Below are 27,494 nucleotides of genomic sequence, written 5' to 3'. Positions count from 1 at the left end.
GGTTTTCTCCAGGCCGGCCGCCACATATCTACACCCTGCTTAGAGCCTGGAAAAGGGCTGATGAGACAGATATTGTCACAGAAGCCAGTGAAACTGGTTCAGCAGGTTTACTTAGGATTAAGTAAAAGCACCGGCAAGATCAGGCACGGAACCGACTGGCGGGCGAGCACCGAGAACGAAGAAGACGAGCGCGTGCCAGTCTCCCGAGCTTGCCACATGGCGGCGCCAGTACGATGATATTGCGGCATTGCCCCTCCCGGTGGAAAAGGCATCGTCCCGATGCCGAGTGGCGAGGTTGAGGATAACCGTAGTCGGCGAGGATGCGCGTTCACATCAAGTAGTTAAAGGAAGCAAAGAAAAAAAAACACATGTAGCTTGACCTAGCGGGAGTAGAAGGGCTTCATCCTGGCGACATGTACGACTTCCGATTGTGCTTGCCGTCGGGATGAGCGAACAGTTCCTTGCGGGGTCACTTCGTAGGTGACGTCGCTGAGTTTGCGTTGTACTTCGTACGGGCCGAAGTAGCGGCGCAGAAGCTTCTCGGAGCGACCCCGCTGGCGAACAGGTGTCCACACCCAAACCTGATCGCCAGGGTTGTAAATTACCTCCCTGTGACGAAGGTTATACCGTCGAGCATCTTTACCTTGCTGTGTCCGGACTCTCAGTCTAGCCAGCTGGCGAGCGGCCTCGGCATGCTGGACGAATTGGTCGGCACCGGCAATCGATGGTTGGGCAACATCTGGCAGTAGCATTGCATCCAGCATGGTAACAGCTTCGCGACCGTACACCAAAGGAAACGGTGTAAAGCGGGTCGTTTCCTGGACGGCGGTGTTATAAGCAAATGTTGCGTACGGTAGTATTTGGTCCCAGTTCTTATGATCTTCGTTGACGTACATAGAAAGCATATCGGCGATGGTCTTATTGAGTCGCTCAGTAAGGCCATTCGTCTGAGGGTGGTAAGCTGTTGTTCTGCGATGACAAGTGCCACTGAGCCGCATCACTTCCTGGGTTAGAGCTGAAGTAAATGCCGTGCCTCTGTCAGTTAAAACGATCGCAGGGGCACCGTGACGAAGGACCAGATTAAAGATGAAAAAGTTCGCAATATCAGTAGACGTGCCGCTGGGAAGAGCTTTCGTCTCACAATAGCGGGTTAAATAATCTGTGGCGACTATAATGTACCTGTTGCCCAATGATGACGTAGGAAATGGCCCGAGCAAGTCCATACCGACTTGGTGAAAAGGTACTCGCGGAGGAACAATAGGCTGCAGCATGCCGGCCGGCTTGACAGGTGGTATCTTCCGACGTTGGCAATCACGGCACGTCCTAACATAGCGCTGAACCATAGCGGCAAGCTTGGGCCAGTAGTACTTTTGTCGTACTCGTGCCAAGGTGCGCGAAAAACCGAGATGTCCGGCAGAAACCTCGTCGTGGCATGCCTGCAAAACGTCGGTACGGAGCGGCGTTGGGACAACCAGCAGATACTGAATGTCTGTGGAAGAGTAGTTTTTCTTGTAGAGGACGCCGTCACGCAAGCAGAATGATGACAGGCCACGCGTGAAAAGGCGAGGCGGCGATGAGGCGGTTCCTTCGAGGTAATCGATGAGGGGCCGCAGTTCGGTGTCGTCTCGCTGCTGTTGAGCGAGATCTGGCGTCGAGAGAGCGCCGAGAAAGACGGAGTCATCTGTTTCACTTGAAGAGCACGGGATAGGGTTTCGGGATAGGCAGTCAGCGTCACTGTGTTTCTTGCCGGACTTGTACACAATAGTGACGTCGAACTCCTGTAAGCGGAGACTCCAGCGGGCTAACCTGCCTGAAGGATCTTTAAGGTTCGCTAACCAACAGAGTGAGTGGTGGTCGCTGACCACTCTAAACGGCCGACCATACAAATACGGCCGAAATTTTGTTACCGCCCACACAACTGCAAGGCACTCCTTTTCGGTAGTAGAATAATTCGCTTCGGAACGAGACAGGGTGCGGCTGGCGTAAGCAATCACCCGCTCAACGCCTTCTTGCCACTGAACGAGAACTGCACCGAGGCCAACGTTACTGGCGTCGGTATGCAATTCTGTGTCGGCCTCCTCGTCGAAGTGGCCAAGTACGGGTGTTGTTTGAAGGCGCTTGCGAAGCTCCTCGAAGGCCCTTTGCTGCTCGTCGGCCCAGATGAAAGGCTGGTCGTCCTTTGTTAGACGAGTCAATGGTTCCGCTATGCGGGAGAAGTCGTGCACAAATCTCCTGTAATATGCACAGAGGCCCAAAAACCGACGCACGGAACTTTTATCAGTGGGGGTCGGGAAAGCAGCTACGGCAGCCGTCTTCTCTGGATCAGGGCTAATTCCCTCAGCACTCCCGACGTGACCCAGGAACTTGAGCTGTTGGAATGCAAAGTGGCATTTTTCTGGTTTTAGTGAGAGTCCGGCCCCGCGGATGGCATTTAGCACGGCCGTCAATCGTTTGAGGTGCTCTTCGTAAGTCGCAGAGAAAATGACAACGTCGTCAAGGTAGACGAGGCACGTCTGCCGTTTCAGGCCGGCTAGGACAGTGTCCATCATTCTTTGAAAGGTTGCGGGAGCGGAACACAAACCGAATGGAAGCACCTTAAATTCGTACAGTCCGTCAGGAGTAATGAATGCGGTTTTCTCTCGATCACGTTCATCGACTTCGATCTGCCAGTACCCGCTGCGTAGATCGAGCGATGAAAAGTATCGGGCGTGGCGAAGTCGGTCGAACGAGTCATCGATTCGAGGCAATGGGTAGACGTCCTTTTTCGTAATTTTGTTAAGCCTCCTATAGTCGACGCAGAATCTGAGTGCTCCGTCCTTTTTAGCGACCAGCACAACTGGTGAGGCCCATGGACTTGTGGACGGCTGGATGACATCATCGCGGAGCATTTCATCCACTTGCGCCCGAATAGCCTCTCGTTCTTTCGGCGATACTCGGTAGGGGTGTTGGCGGATAGGGCGCTCGGTGGGATCAACTATAATTCGATGTTTCGTTACTGACGTCTGCTTCACTTTGGAAGTGACGGCAAAGCAGCCACGGTAAGTGTCCAGAATTGCTTGAAGGCGGCGTTTCTGGGTAAGAGACAAAGCTGGGTTCACGTCAGTTTGAACAGTATGTCCAGTGCTCTCGGGAGGGTTCTCGTTGGCCAGCGAAAGGGCGCAATGGGCGGATGGCGCACTGACTTCGTCACAATAAGCGATAGTGTACCTTGCGGTAAATGGCGGTATTCGGCACTAAAGTTCGTTAAAAGCAGTTCAGTTCGTTTATTTCTCAAGGCAAAGATCCCCCGAGTGACGCAGACTTGTAGACTCAACAATAAATTCACGTTCGTTTCCGCGAGGCCTTGCAAGGCGGGAGGGTTGTCGCACTGCACTGTAACAAACAAGCTGGTGCGTGGAGGTAGAGTGACATGGTCGTCGCACACTCGCAAAACTGGCCTGTCTGTGTAGTCGTCGTTGTGCTGTCTGTGCTCGTCGGAAATTGCGCGGTGAGTGGAAAACGTCACCATGAAGTCACGGAGGTCGATGATTGCTTCGTTTTCTCTAAGAAAATCAAGGCCGAGAATCAGGTCCTTGGAGCACTCTGCTAGCACAACAAAGCAGCACGAGAAAGTTACGTGGTGAATCTCGACGCGAGCGGTGCACACTCCGAGCGGCGTTACCACGTGCCCTCCGGCTGTCTTTATCGGGGCTCCGTGCCAAGGAGTCAGGACTTTTCGCAGAATGGTAGCAAGGCCATGACTCATAACGCAAAAATCAGCGCCGGTATCTACAAGGGCAGTCGTGTTGTGGTTATCAACGACGATCGGTATTTCGGCGGAATGTAGCTCACCGTCGACAAAGTGCGGCGTGTCAGGGATCATCGGGCTGACGGGTCGTTCGTTGCGTCGAATTACGGCGTCGAAGGTAAGCTTCTGTGATCGTCGGGAGGTCGTCGGACTCGTTGGTCGTGCGGTGCGTCGATTGGGGGCGTCGGAGGAAAACTTCGGCGATCGTCGAAAAGTGGTCGGACTGTTGGTCGGAGCGAAGGGTCGGAGGTCGGTCTGTGTGATCGAATCGGTGAGCGGAGGATGTTGGTCGTAGTGTCCATCGACGGCGGCCCTACCCCCGAGGGTCGCCGTCTTCAGTTTTCCCGGTGCGGACTTGGGGACTGCCTGAGGAAAGAACGGCGGCTGGTGGAAAACTGTCTCGGCGGTGGTGACCTGGACTGGCGTCGCTGGAGGGACGCAGGTGGGACGTGGTCGCTGAGGTATTGGTCGATATCCCGAGGTCGTTCGCCATAGCGCGGCAGAGGGGCATCCGGGGAAAATCCGCGCAAGCCCATCCGACGGTACGGGCAGTGGCGCAGAACGTGACCGGCTTCGCCGCAGTGGAAGCACAAAGGCAGATTGTTCGGCGTGCGCCACGCGTGTGCTTTGCGAACGGGTGGTCGAGGTTCAGGCACACCAGTCGAAACTGCATATTGCGGTGGAGGACGTGCGGGAGGAGCAGGGTTGCTGGGTGCCAATTGTTCAGGCGCAGGGGTACGCAACACGTCGCTGTAAGTCATGATCTGTGGCGCAGGCGGCTGGGGTGATGGTACTGATGGCACTGATGGCACTGCTTGGCGGAGCTCTTCGCGCACAATATCCGAGATGCCCCCAACACATGGATGTTGTTCGAGAGAGGGCAGCTTTTGCAGCTCTTCGCGCACGATGCTTCGGATAAGCTCGCGAAGGGCTTCCCTGTCGTTTCTGGCCATTGGCAAGCGGAAGTCTACAGCAGCAATGTTCGCAGAGCGATCGAAATGTACAAATCGCTGATTCAAGGCACGCTCGATGCTTGTTGCTTCTTTCGTAAAATCAGCAACAGTACGTGGAGGATCACGTCCAAGGCCAACGAACAGCTGCTCCTTGACGCCTTGCATAAGCTAGCGCACCTTCTTTACCTCCGACATGGACGGGTCCGCTCGGTTAAAAAGCCGAGTCATTTCTTCCACAAACATAGCGACGCTTTCATTAGGCCGCTGTGCTCGGGACTGTAGAGCGAGTTCGGCCATCTCTTTTCTTGCATCATTGCCAAATGTTGCAAGCAGCTGCCGCCGGAAATCCTGCCACGTGGAAATGGTAGCCTCATGGTTTTCGAACCACATCTTGGCGGCGTCTTCTAGTGCGAAATAAACATTCTGCAATTTTCGCTCTTCGTCCCACGCATTAAACATAGCGACCCGGTCGTAGCCGGTCAGCCAGTCCTCAACGTCTTCGAACTTGTCGCCATGAAACGGCGTGGGCATACGTGAGACTCGGGAGACTGGCACCCGCTCGTCTTCTTCGTTCTCGGTGCTCGCCCGCCAGTCGGTTCCGTGCCTGATCTTGCCGGTGCTTTTACTTAATCCTAAGTAAACCTGCTGAACCAGTTTCACTGGCTTCTGTGACATTTTTGGTGGAGGTGCTGGGTAGATCCCATGTACGAAGAGCCTCTGGCTGCCCCCTACGCCCATCTACACACCGTGGACACGACACCTGTGCACAAGACGAGCGCGTGCCAGTCTCCCGAGCTTGCCACATGGCGGCGCCAGTACGATGATATTGCGTCAATATGTTGTTATCTCCAGAAGTTGCAAACTAATTGGATCCGAAAGTGTGCAGGAGGCGCAAATATTTTATCAATGTTGGTATCAGCATTCAAAAATGTGGGCATATCAGAGAAAACCACAACCTCCCATCTAAAATACCTGGCAGGCAACTTTGCTCAACTGCTCTAGACTGCAGGACCCAAAAAACTTCGTCTAACTAGCGCATGTGGAAGCTGCCTCCAGTTATTCTCTGGACTGGCATGATACCCAGCCTAGCGGGCCATTAACCCCGCGTTCTCCAACTTGTATGAACAAACGTTTATCCTAACAACCTTGCCTGGGGAGGCAAAAGGGTATACACGTGGTAGACAGTATCTCCACGTGGTTGCCGAACTAAAGCGCTTTGTCATTACCTCTTACTTTAACATGAAGTATGAATAAAAGCCAGATTTTTAGAAATATTCAAAGCACGGCCTACAGTGAGCGTCGCTACTAGAATGAGACAAACTGACTACAAGCCACGGCCAATAACGTAAAGTGCAACACCAAAAAAAAAGAAGAAATATAAAAGTTTTAAGAGATACCGAGCACAATCTAGGATTTGCGACATGACGTAAGCTCCAATTCGTCGTTAATACAACGTGGCTCTGCACAATGGTTGTCAGGAAAAGAGTGTAAAGGGGACATTTCTCGTAAGATTCTGGTTTATGGATCGCACCAAAACTTTCAGCGAAGTGCACGCCTTCGTGAAGCAGGGTAATCTCATCCAAACATGCAATACATCCAACATTTTTATTCTTCTTTATTTATTAATCTTCAAATCCTTGCAGCATTCTTGAGGCAATTATTCCAGGGATGCTAGGAACCTACAGCATAACACATAAACAAGATATATAAAACATTGAGGAGACGATCAAGCGTCGCCTTAAATTTAGACGCGATAGCACCATTGACATCATTTCATTTCGCCGTGTTTTACTTTTTTTTTTCGTTAAGTTGGCTTTTGTGGAAAGGAAGCGGCAGTATTTGCCTCAATTCTCAGTGGATTCTATACTTAGGGTTATGGCACGCAGTCGGAGGTATGCGTTTCGTCGGTCTGAGTTCTCATCGTAGAATAGCCTCCAACTTAAATACCTCAAGAATGCTTTTGATATGAATGCACGTGCGTATTTTTCCTACGCATTTCCGACTCATTCTCGAAACCTTGCTCTTTTTCAACTAGGATACGAAGACAGCTTTTCCGCCTAACGAGCCATATATTCTATCGCGTAACAAGAAAACACGTTAGCGAAACGTGAGAAAAGGAAAAGGTGAGTACGGAGACAATTACTATATTATCAGGTATCATACCATTCCACCATCACGCAAACTTTATTTAAAACTCAGAATGAAACGGCTTAAACATTTTTGAGGGGGGCACTTTTGACGATCTAAAGTCCGAATAGGCGAAAACCGCTCACTGCTCTTGTCGCTGCCCTCGGTTTGGATTCTATTCGCCGACTGTTGTGCATGCGCAGTAGCGGTGCGCTGTCGGAATGATCAAAGTAACTAAACATTGTTAACAAATTATCCAGTTATTGTTACTTATTATCTAATTATCATTACCTAGCGTCTAATTACCATTACCTATTAGACGGTTACACTTACCTACTCAGCTAACTACTAGTCTACCCACTGTCATATATCACTATCATCACTGACTTCATATGCACCCGTCAACCATTGTTACTATCTTGACAGGTGTCGCGGACGCTCGCTGTCGACGCAAGCACAGATGGACAAACTGTAGTGATGAGCCATTAAAAGCTTCCACCTTAAATAATTTCAAAGACGGATTTTGGGACTGATCCAACAAAACTCATGTCCGTACATGAGTTATTTATATCCATTTTCGACAGCTTGCTCTCCCCAGCGTGAGGCATGAATGATTAAAGCTACCATTTGCAAAAATATTGTGACTACGTGAAAGATGCGCAGTAACACTCAGCATGCTGTGCATTGTGGTTTCACTTCAAAGCAGACTTCTCGGTAATAATACCATACATGGGCGCCTATCAAACGGTCGTGTTGAACTTGATTTCGTCACAGGATGATCAGAGGCCACATATAGGATGACAGTTTTTAAATCACCAGACGAAGCCTTCTGAGATGCGGAAAAGTTAAACATGGCATAGCTTTATTCTAAAGAAGTGGTCTGTTGAAAGTAACGCAAAAGACTCTTGATGACACAACGAGAAGGTATTCAATCTAGTCGAGAGGCTTTTGTGCGTGGATAACCACTACCTTCCGGTCCATATCTTGTCCCTCATTAGTTTCGGCCCAAATCTTCTCTGTATACTCAGTCACAAACTGCGGAGCTCTTCCTTTTCTTCGTCGTTCATCAGAGGGTACACTGCGTTGAAGGACAGAAAATTCCCTGAAAAATAATACACGATATGTAAGCGCGTCTACTTGCAATTTGACCTGCACACCACATTTTAAAGTGGTATCTCTAAAGCCCCCCCCCCCCCCATTGTGTGGAAAATTATTGATCACAACAATGGAAACTACTGAATGCGTGAGAGGTGCTGAAAGCACAATGTCCGTTTCTCCAAGTTTTCCATTTGTAACGGTGTAACGGAACTGGGTCAGATTAGTACAGTTCAAGGTTATTTATTTATTTGTCAATACTATTGAGCGTGGGACATTTAAAGTGGTGCGCCTTCTTTCCGCCCGTCCTCTTAAAAACAAACATGCAGTTAGAAATGATTGTCCTTTTCCTATCGCGACGGAGTTAAGCAAAACGGCAGTTTTGATGTTCACAATAGCCCATATATTTCAAATTTGGAGCCTCAAATACACCAGCAGAGCCACATTGTGCATTCATTTCTACTGAGCTTCCTACGCTTCTAACGGATCCTTGTTAACTTTGTACGAGACAAAGCATCGGCTTTTCTTGCCCCGCAAGGCTGTACAAAAGTACATTTTGCATTTTGTTTTTGTTTCATGAGCTAATATGGCACATATTTACCCACTATTGGTACTAACACTCTGCAGAGCTACTAAGGTTCATTAGCGAAAAATTGCCAACTAGCTAATGCAGTTACTAGAGTTTTACTGTGATTTATTTCCCGGAAGGTTGCGAGCTTGTTCCTGGTAAATATTTTGTCCATTATAAATTTTTATATTTAGGAAATCTGGAAAGCGTTCACAAGAGCTCTGTGCGTATTCCTAAAATATGAACCAAGTGCCCGCGACTACAAGTAAAGCACGGCGGGCGTTTTGTGGGCTTGGTAGATGTGAAACAATAATTACTTCACTTTATTAAAACAAAAACGCCTGCCATCAGTTGTCTCCCTTCGAATATATCTCGCAATGAGGCTCCCGGCCAGTCTGAGGCGGTCGTCCCTACTGCATCGTTAATATGAGCAAGTAAAACAGCTCAATAAAAAAGCGCGTATTATTGCCTTTAGTACCACCCTCTTACCTACAAAGATTTTCGAAAATAATGGCAATCAGCATGAGAACAGCGTTAAAATATTCCGCAAAGTAAAGCGTTTTTTCAGTGGTCTTTGTAACTGCCGTTATGATGTGCCATTGCCAGAGACTCACGGATCAATTCGTCTTTCGCCTGCTTCGTAGGAGGATATGACAAAACCTCAAAGGCCAGCGGAATGAGGTCTGCAAAGCCAACCAGGTCTCTGGCGTACTTCCTCAATATTCTTACGCGCTAATTGTAGGCATGAACTTTTCGAAAGCCTGTGAATAAGAGAGACGTGGGCATGGGCATGGAATCGCGGAACGTAAGTACAAAAGCGCAAGGAGCCTATCTTCTAAAACCTTTAGGGAAGGTATTTGCACAAAATCCTTGCTCGGAGTCACAAGGAGGTTATTTCCACGCTTTGTATATAAGAATTGTTAAAACAGATTCATGATATCATGGCAAATGCTCCGTGACACTCTTGAAAAACTCTTGATATTCCATTCCAAATGGTATTGCTGCAGCCAAATTGACGTTAGCTTGCATGACAGTCAGGATTTGTGCGCTAAGGCTTCGTCACTGTTCTCCTCAAGGCTTGTTTTGTTTATCTATAGTGCTTTACATTACTGTTTGATATCAGTGCAGTTGAAGCAAAGCCAAATCAAGAGGAATTAGGCAGGCACTTATTATTGGCGTTAGGTGTTTTTTATGTGTACCACCACGCATTTCAAATATGTCACGTTCAATAAAATTGGTCATTATTTTCACTTACACCTAAGCGTTGAAAAAATACTTTTGCGAGTATAATTTCAAGTACCATTTAATCAACGTGTATGTTAATGGAATGGCACAAATAAAGTTTGTCTTGGACAGATATAAATGTAATACATAAGTTTATAACTTGGAATGCAGTGTCAGAACGAAATAACCTATATCATTCACGCCTAAAGAAACCACTGGCACAGAGACCTGGTGTCACGAAATCGGCGCCCAATTTTATCAAGCCGGCACGGCGCGAGGCCCGCGCGGCGTCGCGTGGAAGGCATGGAGAGAAAAGCCCCTTCCCCGCGCGGGAGAGCGCGTAGCTTTGTACGTGTTGCCGTGACCCTCTTTTCCATTGCCCGGGGAGGACGGTGGTTCATCGGCCTGGAATGTGCCAGGCCTTTCGAGAAGGTTCTATGGGACCTGGCCAATGACGACGCGCGGCTCGACGGGAGGAGAAGAGGGAGCTATAACCAGCGAAGCTATGTGTGTGTGCGCGCTAGCTTTGGCGCGTGTTAACAAACAGACGCGGCGCGCCCTATTTAAAGCGACCGCGCCGCTTCTTGAGTCAGTCAGCCAGTTAGTGAGTTCGTCAGTGTCTTGCGAAGTGTTCGCCTGTGATTCGGCTGGACTCCCGGGGATCACCCGCTGCTGGCAAGCCCACGGACTTTCAAGGGAGCGGCGCTCGTCTCGTATGGCGGCCACATCGTGACTCTTGAGGCGTCGGACTGCAACAGTGCCCGGTGAACAATTTGGTGTTTGTTTATGTCTCTCTCGTGTTTGATCTGTTGTAAAGCCTGTGTTATTGAATCATTCTGTAGTCGCATGCTTAGCGTTTGTATTCTGTGTACCTCTCGTCTGTGTATATCAAGTGATCTTGTGTATTCCTTTGTATCGTCTCTTGCTGTGCACAAATTGTGTTTTGTTTGTTACTTCTGACTCCGATCCTTACTGTGGTTTGAACCGGCGACCGCTGGGCACCAAACGACCACCCCCTTCTGTCACTACAAGGTAGTTGAATTCCGGCTGAGCTTGCCACGCAAGTCGAGGGCATCTCCTTTGCGACCGGAACAGCTACCCCCACTCACTCTAAGGGTGTCTGGGAGTGTGCGCACCGTGAAGGGCGCATCGTTAATAATACCCTCATAATTATTAACGGGTGACACCTGGGAAAAAGTCATCTCGAGGTTGAAATGGCGTTCAGGCCGCCCAGAAAAAGTACTGAACTGTTGAACATTATTTAAGGATAGGCAAGCGCTTCCCTTATCGCCAATAAATTCTTGCCATGCGTAATGTGTATCGTTAACAGATCCGCATTGGCGCTCAATGTAGGCATGACATAGAGGAGAGCCAGATACAAGCTAGGTAGAATTTCCTTCCGATTGCTGTACTTTATATCGGCTGACAGCCTAAACACTTGGTACTTTTTCGATGTCACACGATAAGGCACTAGCTACATTTATGCACGAAACCTTGTACTACATCTTTTTGCCTGTTAGTCTTAAGAATGCCGTTAGAGCTCATGAAGATTCCCAGTTCACATATTACTCACAATAACTTCCGCAACAACAGATAATTATCATCATCATAATAGCCTAACTATACCCACTGCAGAGCGAAGGCCTGTCCCATATTCCTCCAATCAACTCGGTCCTGTGCTAGCTGCGTCGACTTGACCCCTGCGAATTACTTAAGCTCATCCGCCCCATAATTTTTTGCCGTCCCCTGCTACGCTGTCCCTCCATCGCAATATACTTTCAATTAAACAAAGGAGGAATAGGAGCAAGTTGAATTTTGGAGCTTAAACCTCATTAAAAGCAATATGAATTGTAGCGGTGTATCTAGCTTGAAAACAGCGCATAGTCAGTTAAGCAGTGGTGGTTGAGAAGTGAGAAAGGGTATCTGTAACTTAGATGAAATTGAACGGAAGGTTCCGATTCACAGCTCTTGACTAGACGAAGTGGACGGCGACTCTGAAAATGCGCTGAAAAGGTTTCCTCAGTTGATGCGTTACCGTGTTTTAACTAGTAAGGGGAGACTTTAAATTGGAGAGGAATTTTATAAGGCTATACGCAAAGCCAAAAACTGGACCAGAAGTATCGCCTGCATTGAATAATAACTATCGCACTTCGATACCACCTACAAATAATTTTTGGGGTTTGTCTGCGTTTCCGCAGCCCAAATACTCATTTTAAAGAATTTAAAATAGAACTATTTCCATTATCACCTCACAAGCACGCTTCGGGGTCGCGGTAGGATGCATTGAACTTTTAAAACAAATTTGTCTGTAATCAATATACCGTTAGCTACTGAACCAACATATGTAATCAATAATTGTATTTAAAAAAAACAACAACTGCTTTTTGCGCCAATGCCTGTCAATGAGCTAAGCCCTAGAGCCAAACGATGGAACCAAAAGTTGAGATAATTAGATATTATGAGGGTAAGGTGTTTACGTGAACGCTTAAAGAACTTTCGCATAAAAGGCAGTAGTTATGGCTTTTCGCCTTGCATGTCTAAAAATGCTTTATTAAGGTGAAGAATGTGTACATACGAACAACGGTTGTTCTGAAAGGAACATACTATTGTAATGTGACGTAATAGAAATGTAGCCGTATATAGCATTCGGCCTAAGTAAGGCTAAAAGGCGCAGTTAACCTCAGTAACATGTTATTGTTCTAGCGCCTGTTAAGACACAAGTCGTCTTCCTCTACTAACTTGTGCTCCAGAGAAGTTATTTATAATCAGTTATGTCTATAAAGGGTTACGGTTTACAATAGCATTGGCCGTGTTCATGTTATTAATACTTGTCGTGGTCGCTATCATCTAGTCAGAGTATACTCTTGTAAGCCAAGTTTAAGCTTTGATACTGTCATAGAATATATTCAGTTATGCGATGGGAAACCGGAATAACGATTAGCGAAAGCAATTGGGCCAGGCTTGAAATGTTTCCGCATATATATATATATATATATATATATATATATATATATATATATATATATATATATTATGCAAGCAATTGAAAGTGAAATGAGGGGCTCGTTAGTAAAGAGTTTAAAGGAGCTGACAGTCTGCGACTCCAAGGCAAACGTTAGCGATTTTTTTTTTATGTTTTGTGGTTGGTATTTGACCGGAAATAGCGTTATGGTGATTGTCGCTATAAAGAATTATACATGCAAAGCGGAAGAAAAAGTAACGATCCGATGGTGGGTGTCGAACCCCCTACCTCCGAATATCGCGTCCAGGGCTCTTACAACTGAGTTATATCGACTTCTTTTTCTTTATTGTGAAATTTATTACCAGATATTTTACACATAAACAGCATTACTCTACAAACGCACATCATGGGCTAAAACGACGCGATTTGGGCTTCGTGATTCATTACAAATCAAGCATTTGCAGCTACACTTTGCATTCTCGGAAGCCATTCAGGCGCTTCGTGTTGTGTCTTGAAAACATCAATAACACTCGCAACGGCTTTTCAAAAATAGTTTAGTATATTCCTCTCGTCAACGTCTGCATGCCTGAAAGCCATTCTGGATCGCCGAATACTGTGCAGGCCCAATAACATGATCATAGGCCATCATCATCTTCAATTGGTAAATATCGAATTCCGAATGCATCCACGGGTAGGTCTTTTTTAATTGTTTGTTGTAGAATGGTGCCAAAAGAAAAAGTATTCCCAACAGTCTAATGAAACGTGTTTGATAATTTCCGGTTTGCGGCATGTGAAACAGTTATTGTCCCAAGGTACAAAAAGCCCTTAATTCCTAAATAAGTATTAACGTTTAATATATTGCTATGGAACTTAAAAAAGAAAGTTTTTGCTCCCCCTGCTACAGCCTTATTTTTTACACGTTTAGGGAGTGACTTCAATGGATCTGCACAGTACAACAATCTGTGCAATGGGATCGGAAGAAAGATATCGCACAAGTCCTTTTAAGGATTTTTTTCGCGTCACAGTAGATAAATATTCAGACGAAAAACGAGCTTGCAATACACGACATGACGTACATTTCTTTAAGGATTCCAAAAATGCTGCCTTGCATGCTCGCCGAACTTACAACTAAGCCTGGCAGCACTTTCTTCAACCTAACCTGACACACAGTTCGTAAAAATGGGTCCTTCGTATCACTAAAGAAAATAAACGGGTTAACCACTTGGCGCCCAAACCAACTCCTTCAGAGCAGACGCGATAAAACAAGCTCGTTCGGCGGGTGCGCTCCCAAGTACTTCTCTACACGAAAATGGCGAACACACGGTGGAATCTCCGTACATTCACAAGAGAACAATGCAGTACTTGTAACACATACCATATCTTGGTAACAAGAAATAAATTACAAATCGTAGCACGTGCAAACATAGACCAACCGAATCCTTTTAGTCTGTTGGCCTTCTGATGCACTTCTAAAACCTGCTGGTTCAATATGACTAACTGTCTTGGTAGTTTTTCAGTGGCACTCCTTAATACTTCACTGGGGTTATTCCCCAGCGCATGTCCACGAAATTCGCAGGGGTTGCGGGCTATTCTACATGTCAGAAACTCAGACACTTATCCCAGTTAAGCGCACTACCACTCACAGAACAAAAGTATTTCACCAATTTGACAACACTGCAAATATTTCGTAGTCGGCACAGAAAACGGCAATGTCATCAGCATATGCGAATGTGCGGACCTCTGCTGCATGCAGACGAAAAGCTCGGACACTGCTGCTCTCGATAATACTCAGACAAAATGGTTCTATATACAAGCAGAAAAGCAATGGCGACAGGGGGCAGCCTTGACGTACAATGCGTTGCACTTGGACTGAGCTATATCGACGGCTGTCCAAACGTCCGCTTGCTTGAGTATTTACGTTGACTAACCGAAACCTATGAGCGTTAACTAGCGTCATATATATATATATATATATATATATATATATATATATATATATGACGCTAGTTAACGCTAGATATATATATATATATATATATATATATATATATATATATATATATATATATATAAAAGTGAAAAATTGCTTCATACTGTTTCCAAGTTTATTTGTAGTCGACGTTTCGGCAGGAGCCCTGCCTTTCTCAAGACTGATGGTACATGATTCTTGTTTGTCTTCTTATAGGGTTGCTACAATAAACTTGGAAACAGTATGAAGCAATTTTTCACTTTTATGTAACCTCTAGCAACCAAGTACGTCTATTTACTTATCCTATATATATATATATATATATATATATATATATATATATATATATATATATATATATATATATATATATATATATATATATATATATATATATATGTGTGTGTGGAGTTGCTCTGTGCAGCTGCTGTATCAAAGAAAGTCGACAATCGGTCATGGTCACCTCCAAGCCGCCTCCTACGCAGCGGCGCCGCATCATCCCGCAAAGGATAGATGCCATTCAGCTCATCTCAGTGCCTGTTATGTTGGTCACTCAAATAAAATAGAAACACTTACCTCTTTGTACTTGCCCCATTGCGGATGCTCGATCATGAGCTTGTACAAATCATAAAAGTACGAAGATGTTAGAATAATCGTAAAAAACTCTCCTCCAGGTGTCATTAGTTTCCTGAAGTTCTGCATTGCCAGGCGTTGGTCCCTCACCCACTGAAGCATGAAGAATGAGTAGACCCTCTGGAATTGGCCCTGCTCCCGCACGAATCTATCTGCATCTCCCACGATGTCGAGCTTCATGTACTCGACCCTCTTGTGTGGGTACTTCTTGGCGGCAAGCCTAAGCATATTGTCGGAATAGTCAGACGCCACCAGCCGCCGACAAGGAGGGAGACGAGGCAGCAAGTACCTGCAAAATGAAAGAGAGCTAAGTGATCGCACGAAAGCAAATAACCGGGTGCCAACATAAACCGACTTTCATTAGAAAAAATCCAAATTAAAGCACTGAGATCCAGCTTTTCAATGCGAAGAACGCGAGGTATTAGCGCCGTAACACGTACTTGAAAGAAAGATGCACTTCAAGACGAAAGCTACAAAAACCCGGTGGATAATCAAACTACTGGCAGGAAGAAGGCTATTTCTCCGACTTATTCTTTGTTAGCTACTTACTTTTGCATTTGTTTACGTCTACGTACGAACGGCGTCAACAGCGGGGTCATTCGTGGCATTTGTCAAACAGAAGCCAGCACCAAGTGCCGTGAACGGCGGGCAGCAAGACATATCTACCTTATAGACTACATGAAAAAATACAAACAGAAAGAGGCACGCATGACTTCCATAGTAGCCGACCGTCAGCGAGAGCTTATCGGCGTTTAACAATGGCTTCATCTGCGACTGCATGCTTTTCATTTCAATTATATTATTCTGCCGTAATATATAATTCAAGGCAATTGATGTGCTTGTAGGCAAGCAAGGTAATTCAAGCTGACCGAAATAAAACCAAGCAAACAAAGCTTCGCTAGACGACTTTCTTTGACCCTTACCATTTTAATGATATTACGCGTTTGCGTTGTCAGCCTATAGAAAACATGGCTTCTGCCTAAAAGGAGTATAGACACCAATATTTGAAGTGTCAGAAGGTTGGTTGGTTGGTTTGTGGGGTTTAACGTCCCAAAGCAACTCAGGCTATGAGAGACGCCGTAGTGGAGAACTCCGGAAATTTCGACCACCTGGGGTTCTTTAACGTGCACTGACATCGCACAGCACACGGACGCCTTGCTTTTCGCCTCCACCGAAAAGCTGCCGCCGAGGCCGAGATTCGATCCCGCGTCCTTGGGAACAGTAGTCGAGCGTCGTAACCACTGCGCCACCCCGGCGGGGTGAAGTGTCAGAAGGAATAAGATTGCTTTCTTGGTTATATAGAGATGCTCCCCAAGTAATTCCAACCTCTCATTTTTCAGCGAGCAGACTTTAATTTGATTTTAAATAGTAGCAAGTCAAAGACTCCGTTCTTCAAAACTAATCGACAGTGACATCTCTGTGACATAGACTGGTATATAGGTAAACATCATGACGTCGTCAAACAACTATGACGTGCAGTCATCAAAGCAAAGACCAGTGGCGACACACGATACCTCACCGTGTCTGCCCTGTGTGTATCGACTGGGCACACAAGAGAAAGCGGTCCGCTTCTGTTCGCTTGACTCAATGGCTTTTCATACTTTGTTGCTTAAGGTTACAATTACTTCACTTGGCGTCCATTTCGCGGTCGGCGTGTTTTTCAAGCGCAATTCTTGGGTATACTTTGTGAGCACGCACGGACACACCGATGTGATTCCGAAACCGGGAAGCAATTTATTTGCTCGTTTCAGTGATACCGCACTCGTGCAACTTGAACAAATTGAGTATTAAGGCTGCCTGCTGCACTCGGGATCGAATAGCATTCCTGCACAAGCGCACAGCTTCCGGCAATGGCGCCGCCCGCTGGCACTACGGGAGACGTGAACTGTGCCGCCGCTCTCCGTCTGCCCTAGACGTCACTGTGCCTAGCTTGTTTCACATCGAAGCGGCAGCGGACGGCGCTTCGGAGCGGGTTAACGCAGTAATAAAAGTTGAACTTTCAGACCGCTTTACTGGGAAACCTATGGCATAAAAGATATATCCTTGATTTGCAACGCCTTCAGCAGCGGAGCTAGCAGACGTAAGGCGAGTCGCCCTGGACAGTAGCAGTGAAGTGGATGTGGACAAAAGCTCGCTTGCATCGCTGTAATCACTCTACCAGCACCTCAGTGTTGGTCAAACAATCCTCCGAATTAAATTGTTATTCATGGTCATTTGTAGAGAGTTGTTACGCATGCGAATAAATAGTGATCCGCGCGAGATTACCGACAGCGGAAGCTATCGCAGCCGATAGCGCCTGCCACGGCTTTGTGTGCCCAGATTGTCTTGACAGCACCAGATGGCGCCACATGCTTGGCCGGTGCAACTCAGGCCTGCCGCGTCGGGATCAATCAGCGCGTGAGCAGGCGTGGCTGGGGCAGGATGGGAATCGCGCTAATCAGGGTGGGTGGCGTTGTCTGATGGGGCTATGTTTTCCTTTTTTTTTTCTTTTTGGGGCTATAACTATTCCTTTTTCGGACGCCAGCTTGGAGCTCACAGCGCCGGAAAGCGGGCAGAGAGAACAGCATCTTCATAGTAGTCAGTATGTTGCCGCGTGCCGCTCAGAACCGAGGAGAAAGAGGACGAAGCTGAGGGCAGTGTGAGAAACTGATGCGTTCAGTGCTTGCCGCTTTCTACTCGTTACAATACTTGTTCAACATGTCTGACCAGCGTATATTTCCTGCACGCCAAACGCCAAGCTTTCGCGGCTGCTGTTGGTTCCTACTTTGTCACTTGTGTCACTGGCGAGCGGGTCGAAATCAAAGTGCTCGGAAATGTCAATAACATCCGCGCCTCCGGGTGAAACAACATCGGAGAACTAATTATGCTACGCTGAAACGCTGCTCGACGACGATTTTATTTTTGCACGTGCGATCGCATGTAGACGAAAAATGCTACCCATATGCGTCTTTAGATTGTGTCTGTACGAGTCGCCAGTCTTGCCAGCAAGAGGTGCTTGTGTGGCGTGCGCTCGCATCTTTGACGTAATCGTGCTCTCGTGGTCGGAGAGGTCGAAACCAAAACTGGTCCTGAGAAATGCCCTGATAATTGATTAATTGAGACGTGTTGGGGCTTTCTGGGTCACAGTCCTTCTGCTTTGGACAATGGTGGATCGTTTAAAGCAAGAATCCCGAAACCGAAAATATACGTGCCTATACTACTTTCAACGTAATTCATCTGCAAATTCAGCGAAGGAAGCAATTAGTTGTAATAAATCATTCGAAACTTACGCACGAGACGTGCAAATTTATCAAAAGCACCTCAGTCAATTCATTTTGAAGATAGTGCAGAAAACAAGGACCAAGTTTAGAAAGTCCCACCACGCGCGCCTTTTCACAACTGTAAAGTTGTGAAAAGGCGCGCGTGTTGGGGCCTTCTACCTTGTCCTTGGTTTTTGCGCTACCTTCAAAATGAACCATATTCAACTCGCCCAACTTTCAGCCTTACTACCTCAGTCAATGTTGTCCTCTGGGAACAGAAACTCAAAGCAGTACACCGCGTGCAGCAAGATCCGATCATGAGGCGTGACCCCCCCCCCCCCCCCCCTTCCTTCTAACACGCTGTAACAAATACAGGCCTCACCCGTGGAAGCGTTCCTTGCGGTCCACAAAGATTTCTTTTATCGCCCTGAAGAAAACGCGCAGCGACGCAAGTTTTGCACTCATCGGACCTAAGCCTTGATACCCACGGGCATGGAAGGAACTCACATATCATGGTTGCTTTTTTGTGAAAGCAAATAAATAATCAGTGCGATGGCGGTTGTAAAGCGATAGCGTAGAATATACCGTCCTTTTGAAAAGCCGGCGTCTGCGTTGGTACCGAGATATCATGGACATGGCTCTAGCTGCAGCTGGTATGGTTGGGCGGTGATTGAACGTAGGGCTGTCTAGCGTCGCGCGACCATATCACACGGCGGAATCGGCAGCCCGATTAGGTCCTCTCCTTTCGGAAGAAGGGGATGCTACAAGAACCATTCTTACAACCTTAGCACTATGAGTCAGGCACGATACTGATTCAAGCCACGCATACTCGTAAGGTTTGATTAAGTGGCTCTTTGGGTCAGGTGGCCTTTCATTTATTGCTTATGATAAAGATTTATAAGTGCAGCTTAGGTTTCCGCAAGTTTTTCCAAATTTTGTTAATGAAGTTGTCGTGAAGTTTTGGCACACTGCTGTGATCCAAATAAAGTGTTTGATCGCGGCTGAACCCAGGCCGCTACTTTAGTGGGCAAAGTCTTTACAGCGAAAGACCGCCAGTAGGCTGAATTAAGTCGCTCACGGCTTTTCACAGCGGTGCCTCTTTTAAAGCAATCTCATTTCAAGACTGTATCGCCCGTATACCATACCTTCAATTTCTAGACTGCACAAAAACTGCCCTAGCAGTATAGAGCTGTCCATGTATCTGAAAATGCTGAATCTAGAGATTAGGCACCAGAGGCTGCGCTTCGGCATTCATCCAGTGTGTAATTGACGAGGCCTCCTCGTTCTAGCAGCAGCGACCCTAGAGAGCCACGCCCATGTCTGTGCCAGCGGTTGGTGTAACATTATAGGACGACACGTTATGACCCGACTTGTAGGAGCTTCCAGCTTGGGCAGCACTTTTGAGACGAGAACTGAACCCGCCGGGATACTTGAATTCCTAGTGAGAACCACTGCAACAACACTGCTATGCTGGTGTTTTAGTACTGCATGAAAAAAGGGGCATCATACTCCTATTTTGACAGTTTGGTCCCGCTATGTGAAAAAATATTCATGTCGGATGTTGCTTCGTCTTCGCAGGGGCTGCTAGCTTGGATTGCTCTCAACTGTGATACGAGGTAGAATCCACCGGAACTCTTTGGTCGAGTCAGAATGTGTACTCGTAGTACATACAGAAACGTTCATATTGTTACGTGGTGGCACATAGAAAGTGATGTAAAACGGCGACACTGCAGAAATAGAACGACGTAATGACATGAAGATGAAAAATGCTTTAATGGTCAGCGAACCTGGCGCGAGCGCTTCGCGCCGCCATGAGCCACTGCTCGCTCCGTCGTCCTCGTAGCATGCCCCGAGGTCAACGAGCGATCATCCCAATCGATTGCCAGATATCCAATGCATGATGTGACGATGAACACAGGCAGCCGATTTGGAGATAAATGGCCTTTCAGGTATGATCTGGATCAAATTTCATAAGAATATGCTGTGGAAGTGAGGAATCGATTTCAAGAATTAGATCTAGAAGACAGAGAGCCCGAAGAGATGTGGACTGATGTTCGTGATATAACACAAGAAGTTGCTACTAAGGTAGTTCCAAAGCAAAAGAAATGCAAAAAAGCAAGCTGGTTATCTGAAGAGGCTTTGCCAATAGCTGAGGAAAGGAGGATGGCAAAAGTTATGGGGGAAAGAGAAAGATACAAGGTTCTCAATGCGGATTTTCAGAAAATAGCAAGGAGAGAGAAGAATGCCTTCCTGAACATACAGTGCCAAGCAGTTGAGGACAACAGCCAATTAAGTAACACAGGAGCTCTGAATAAGACAATCAAAGATATCAAAGGAAGCTTCTGTGCTAAGCTGGGCGTGATAAAGGACAAACGAGGCAAGGACCTCACTGAAGCCTCAGAGGTAAACAAGAGGTGGCAGGAATACACAGAAGAACTGTACAAGAAGGACCCGAATGTGCAAACCCAACATAAGACGGTTGTGGTTACTGATCTCGAGCCGGGCATCCTGAAGAGTGAAGTTGAATGGGCCTTAGCCAGCCTTGCTAAGAACAAAGCTAGCGGAATCGATGGCATTCCAGCTGAGTTGCTTCAAAACCTCAACCATGACGCTGTTAACATTCTGCATACATTATGTAAGAAGATTCGGACAACCCTTCAGTGGCCCTAGGATTGGAGGAGGTCAGTTTACATCCCCATTCCAAAGAAAGGCAGTGCCAAAGATTGTTCCAACTACCGCACGAACACGCTTATTTCGCATGCTACCAAGGTGATGTTGAAAATCCTCCAAGGGAGGCTACAGCAGTATGTGGATCGGGAGCTTCCGGACGTGCAAGTTGGGTTTCGCAAGGGCTGATGAACTAGAGACCAAATTGCCGACCTTCGCTGGATCATGGAAAAAGCAAGAGAGTTCCAGAAACGTATCTACTTCTGCTTTATTAATTATGCGAAAGCGTTTGACTGCGTAGATCACAGCAGATTGTGGCAAGCTCTCCAAGAGATAGGAGTTCCAATTCAGCTCATCTGTCTCCTCAGGAACCTCTATGAAGGACAAGAGGCCACAGTCAGAACTGGGCATGGTCTTACTGATTGGTTTCTGATTGAGAAAGGAGTGAGACAAAGCTGCATACTGTCGCCTTGCCTATTTAACCTATATGCAGAGTGCATCATGAGGAAGGCCGGTCTGGACGAGTCTTCAGCTGGAGTGAAGATTGCTGGAAAACGTATCAACAACCTTAGATATGCGGATGATGCCACTTTAATGGCAGAAAGTGAAGTGGAACTAATGGGACTTCTGATGCGCGTACAAGAAGAGTGAGAAGTTTGGGCTTAAACTGAACATTAAAAGACGAAGATCATGGCGTCTTGCCCTATCAAGTCCTGGAGCATCAATGGACAAGAAGTGGAAGCTGTGACAGATTTTCTGTTCTTGGGCTCCAGGATTACCTTGGAAGGAGACTGCAGCCATGAAATTAGGAGACGCCTGTTTCTGGGAAAGAGAGCAATGGTTAGCCTTGACCGCCTAGTAAAGAGCAGAGACATTAGTCTGCCAACCAAGATCCGTATAACTCGTGCTATGGTCTTTCCAGTTGTGATGTATGGATGCGTGAGTTGGACTGTGAAAAAGTGTGACCGCCGAAGAATTGACGCGTTTGAATTGTGGTGCTGGCGAAGACTCTTGAGAGTTCCTTGGACTGCCACAAGATCAAATCAGTCGATATTGTCGACCATAAACCCTGACTGCTCATTGGAGGGTCACCGGAGAAGGGGTAGGCAGCGAACGCGATGGTTAGATGGCATCCTCGAGGCACTGCAGATGAAGTTATGTGATGTTAGGAAGATAGTGAGAGACCGGAAAGCGTGGCGTGACATGGTCCATAGGGTCACGAAGAGTCGGACACCACTGATCGACTGCACTGAACTGGCTTTGTACCACAATGACATGGGCATGGGCAGGACATGTAGTGCGAAGAGTGGATAACCGTTGGTCGCTTAGGGTAACAAACTGGATTCCAAGGGAAGGAAAGTGAAGCAGGGGGAGGCTGAAAGTTAGGTGGGCGGATGAGGTTAAGAAGTTCGCAGGGTTCAAGTGGATGCAGCTATCACAGAACCGGGTTAATTGGAGAAATATGAGAGAGGACTTCGCCCTGCAGTGGGTATAATCAGGCTGATGATGATGATGATGATGATGATGATGACCACAATGAATGCGAAGGTGGGATGAATCTTTGTCCCCGGAGTATCAGGTCCAGTGTTCACCGTTTGTCGAAGGCTAAAGCCCATGGACACGCCGGACGGCTTGAGCGGGTGTACTGCCTTTGCTCGAGTGGTCGTGAGGTCGCTTTTGTCGTGAGGTCGGTCGTTTCTGATTGTAGCTTTTCCTGGTTGCCGTGTGTCCTGGTACGGGATGGGAATGGGGCTGTGGAGAGCGGCTGGTCGGTTCTGAGCTGGAAGGGCTGGGGCGGAGTTGGGCGGCGATCTCCACGGGTTCTCGACAGACGGTCCCGGAGCACGCTTGGCGTCGACACTCCAAGGAAAGAGTAGGGAAGAACCGCACCTCCAACCATGTGTAACGTGGTAGCAACATGACAAGCGATGAAACATGGCGACACAACAGAAATAGAACCACGTGATGACATGACGATGAAATGAGCTGTAATGGCCAGCGGCCCTGGCGCGAACGCTCCGCCCGCGCCATTAACCGCTTCGTCGTCCATGTAGGAATATTGCTTGCCTAAATAAAGCGTGCCTTCATACCCATGCACTGTATCTCTTATATATTGCGCCTAGTTTTGCGACTAATACTAATGAAATGAGTATGTGCGACCCAATATTGTCCAGCTGGTGCAGCATATTCATATTTCGCCAAGCTACGCCAAGTCAATCAGCGTTTTTATGGCGGCAGCCGCTTTTCAAAACGAAGCACATTCTAAATCGACGCGTGGCTGAAGCCCGTACAAGGTAATCGGTCTAAGCGGGCAGGCCTTAGCCCTATGAGATGACGTGTGACGGAACGCAACAGATTGCAATTAGATTATAGTGCATCAAGTTACAGTAGCGTGAATTAGTAATGGCAGTATTTTACTTGGCCGTATTTCCATATTTCAAAGGAGGAAGGCAAAGCAACCACCTGACGAGGCCTACACCCCGGATGACCCACCGTGGCCACGGGTCACCAACAGACAAAACCAAATTTTGGCGGCATAATTTGCATTACTGTGGGATAGGTTAAAAATTGTATATTATATGGTGAATTAAGAATGAGTTACAAGGTTTAGTTGAAATTATGGTTGATCACATTGGGATAAGATTTATTACTGGGAACTGCGGAGAGTTATGTACACATATCGCTAGAATATATGTATGATTACACTGGATTATGATAGAAACAATAAATGCCGCATGATAGGGAAGGCGCATTAGCTAAATTTGGGTGGGCGAAGGTCGCTTCTAGGTAAATACGGTCGATTCAACGGAATAGTGGATTTGGTTGCGATATATTTGTTTAGAAATCGATCAGAATGTATTAAAATGTACTGAGCACTTCGTTTCAGGACATGCAAATGGTTTTACGTATTCCTCCACCGCTTTTTTTCCACACAATTACGTTGTTAGTACTTTTGTTTGTTAATCCCTTCATTCTATGTGCGAAAGATAGCAACTCAGAAGCGAACCTGACACGGAAGTGGGAGCACAGCCATGAATTGCTCAGTAATCAGGTAAGAAAACAAAATGCTACGCCGAAATGCAAGCGAGATTGAGTGGCGCAGAAAGTGCTGTGCATGATTCGGAGGATGCACGCATAGCGCGCGTGAGGATAGATGCGAGAGTATACAGGACGACGTTTTGCTTGTCACAGAACAAAAAATGGGGGCGGAGCGCACGAGAAAGACCTGGCGCCGCGACAGTTGCCCCGACGGGATTACATCAAAAGCTACTTTGAAGTTTCGGAGGGCCAGATTTGGGCGTAGATTAGGCAACGCCAACGTGTTGTAGCCGTTAGCTCACTCCGAAGGTTCGACATCGCCATTGCCTAGTTTGGCCTTTTTTACCTGAAAATTTTCAAGCGGCAACTTAAGGTAATCTCGTTACCTTTTTATATTTCAATCATCCCAAATAAATGTGAATAAAAGAATCGAAGGTGATAGATGCAAGGTATGAGCGACTGGTCTGCTGGCAGGCCCACAAATATTGCACCGTTCCGATCAGACAGAAGACAGAATAATTTATAATGAGCATAATTAAAATTATCCATCCTAAAATACTAGTCATCTTATACTAACGCGGTCAAAGGAAATGATAACCAGCGCAGTTACGTACACAACTTATGGGCTGCTGCTAAGCATTTCTGATTACTTGTACCGCGGTCTCGTTCTCGGTGACGCGTGTTGTATTTTAAAACGTCTAAATTCAGCGGGTAGACAAGCGAGGCTATTTATCTAGCGATCGGCGAGGGTAATGTATATGTGGAATGGTCGGAGGTCGATTCATAATAGGGGGTTCTTTTAACAGAATTGCCCACAAAGATCGAAATACTGTTTCGGAAATTCTGGAGTTTTAGGCATCGTAGTTCGTCATCTGGAACCCACTGATAGATCTCACATTTTGGACAGTCATTGACAGCGGCGGGAAATAGATCATGGTCACCTTCGTCTTGCCACTGCCTTTTGTAAAACTAGTACAGTAATATTTTCAAATCCAAGCTGAAAGCGTCTTCTTGCCCGATTCCACGGATATCACTACGAACCCGGGGACTTAAATTTTCAGTCGGAGCTTGTTGTAAACAAACTCCGTGACATGCCGCCGATTTGTCTTCAATTTTACACTGCGCTATATGCTTCAACTGTTTCCCTCGCGTAAATCGCGCACAAACTTCCCCGCATGCAGCCCACCCATGGCTCCATACTTGAACGTGAAATCGCCGGGTCCGCATCCGACATCGATAAACTGCGGTTGCTCCTGGTCATTGCAAACCTCGAACGCATTCTTGAACGTGTCCAGTATGGCTCCGCTGGCAGCCACGTATCGTTCAGAACGCTCCTCGAACAATTCGGCTTCGTCGTGCTCGGGCAGCACTATGTCGGTCTGCTGCGGCATTCTGGACAACAGAAAAGGCAATGCATAGTAATTAGGTGTAGTTATCATGGTTGACCGCCATGTCCATCTGAAACACTGGGAAGAATAAGGGAAATAAGTCTGCTCAGTTGGAGTTTTCTAGCTTGTTTTCCTTTACCTTTCGGCAGGCGTAATATTGCTCATACGTTTCTTGTTGCTGTTGTCCAGTAGAACCCGGAAAGAAAACTTGCGTCGCAAAATACTGCTCTTTCTAAGAGCTAAATATGGGAGAGACAAATAAATCAGAGAACCTTTATGAGGGTCTGAATTGTGATAGGAGCGCGTCGATGGCAAGTTGATCTAGGCTAGTTAGGTCTTCCAACTACAGCAAGGAACGCCGTAAAAATCGAACATATTAGCTAATTTGCCAGTCTGAGTCTGGAAAAGTTCAAAATGTAGACGGCATGAACTTGTTTCTCGCTTTCAGCAGGTTCATGATGATGTTTTCTCAGATTTATCAGCCAGCTAGGCTTCATTTCATTCTCAGCTTGACATCATCACACAACTGCAAAGGATGTGAAAAAGGTCGGGGAAGAAGACATCTTTGGCAGATTTACGTTTAAAAACGACCCTATAGGGTTATTTGTGATCGCTTACTTTTTTTGCCGCAAAAGAATATGAACCTCAGGCGCTTTCAGATATAGTGACTGCAGGTGGCATCTCGGGAACGACAGATGGTCAGGTGATCTCTGACAATAAAATCGGATCTTGGCCCTTGGGCTTAATCTTTGCCACTTGCATAATAAAACTTGATCTACTACAGAACAGCCTAATAATTTATGTTGTCAGAAGAATATCAAAGATTGCGTGAGCCGCCCGAACATCACTTGATACGGTTCTATATAAGGACGGATTTGATTCCCCTCCTTACCATGTGCTTCAGTGCCGTTGTGCTGTTCCAGATCAAATTACACATAGAAATGACATTTCATCAGCGGAATTTGTTTGCCTCATTCTTGTTTGATGTAATTGACCGATGCGATCAGAAGAATTCCTGTACTCATGCTGTGCGCAGCCACAGTGAAGGAAAGTAAGTCGCTATCCTAGCATTGACGTTGGGGGCGCAATTTTGTTTTGTTTACAGGAAGAAAGCCACAGATATTCGGCTAAAGAAGGCAGAGGGAATGGTTGCCGAATTATTTTGAGAAAGGCTTGAATACCTTCCTGGAATGCTTTATCAGCACAATAAGTATATGACTACAACTGCACCGAATACGAAGACTAACTTATATCGCAAAATTATAGAGGACGCTTAGGACGTTCTAAGCATGTGAAGGTGAAAGCCTAGTTGGAAGTTCCGTAGTCGATTCTTTCCTACCATTCCATGCCACTTGATGAGGGTTTACAGAGGCCCATAGTGCCGTATACCCAACTAGGTGCGTCTTATATAAAAGTGCGTCCTATAAATAGAGAGGAAAACACAGTGACATATATATAGCCATAACTCGTGATATCTCGACATGGCCCACTAATCCGTGGATTTTGAGGGGAATTATTACGAAGTTCTCTGTCTTAATTCCAGTGTCCCGCAGGGTAGTCTTCTAGGCCCTCTCCTTTTTTATTTTATTTCAGGACCTAATCTTCTGCGCAAAATAAAGTGTTGCATGCGATTGCATGCGCACGACTTGTTATTATTCAAGGCTGTTAATAATACTAAGGATTCAGTCTTGCTTAATAAAGGTCTGAATGCTGTTTCGAAGTGTTGGGGTACTTGGGATATGAAACTGAATCCTGAGAAAACTGTTTTAATGCGCATTAAAAACAAAACATCGTCTTTTACTTACCAATACTATATAAACCTGACCCGGTGCTGAATCGTAGG

General features: G+C 46.5%; 1 protein-coding gene across 1 annotated transcript; it reads right to left on the bottom strand.

The window, feature by feature from the left end:
* Positions 1 to 7,697: 7,697 nt before the first annotated feature.
* LOC146209778 (4-vinylphenol methyltransferase 2-like) lies at positions 7,698 to 25,654 on the bottom strand. Its single transcript, XM_084581117.1, has 3 exons — positions 25,464 to 25,654; positions 15,262 to 15,607; positions 7,698 to 7,969 (listed from the first exon to the last, which is right to left on the bottom strand). Exons 1-3 carry the CDS (start codon positions 25,652 to 25,654, stop codon positions 7,934 to 7,936), a joined length of 573 nt encoding a protein of 190 aa, XP_084437243.1. The 3' UTR covers positions 7,698 to 7,933.
* Positions 25,655 to 27,494: the final 1,840 nt, after the last annotated feature.

This window comes from Amblyomma maculatum, chromosome 1 (assembly GCF_055883805.1).
Source record: "Amblyomma maculatum isolate TAMU_Amacu chromosome 1, ASM5588380v1, whole genome shotgun sequence".
Lineage (NCBI taxonomy): Eukaryota > Metazoa > Arthropoda > Arachnida > Ixodida > Ixodidae > Amblyomma > Amblyomma maculatum.
Note: the sequence above shows the minus strand (reverse complement) of the source record. Positions and strands in the feature narration are given on the sequence as shown.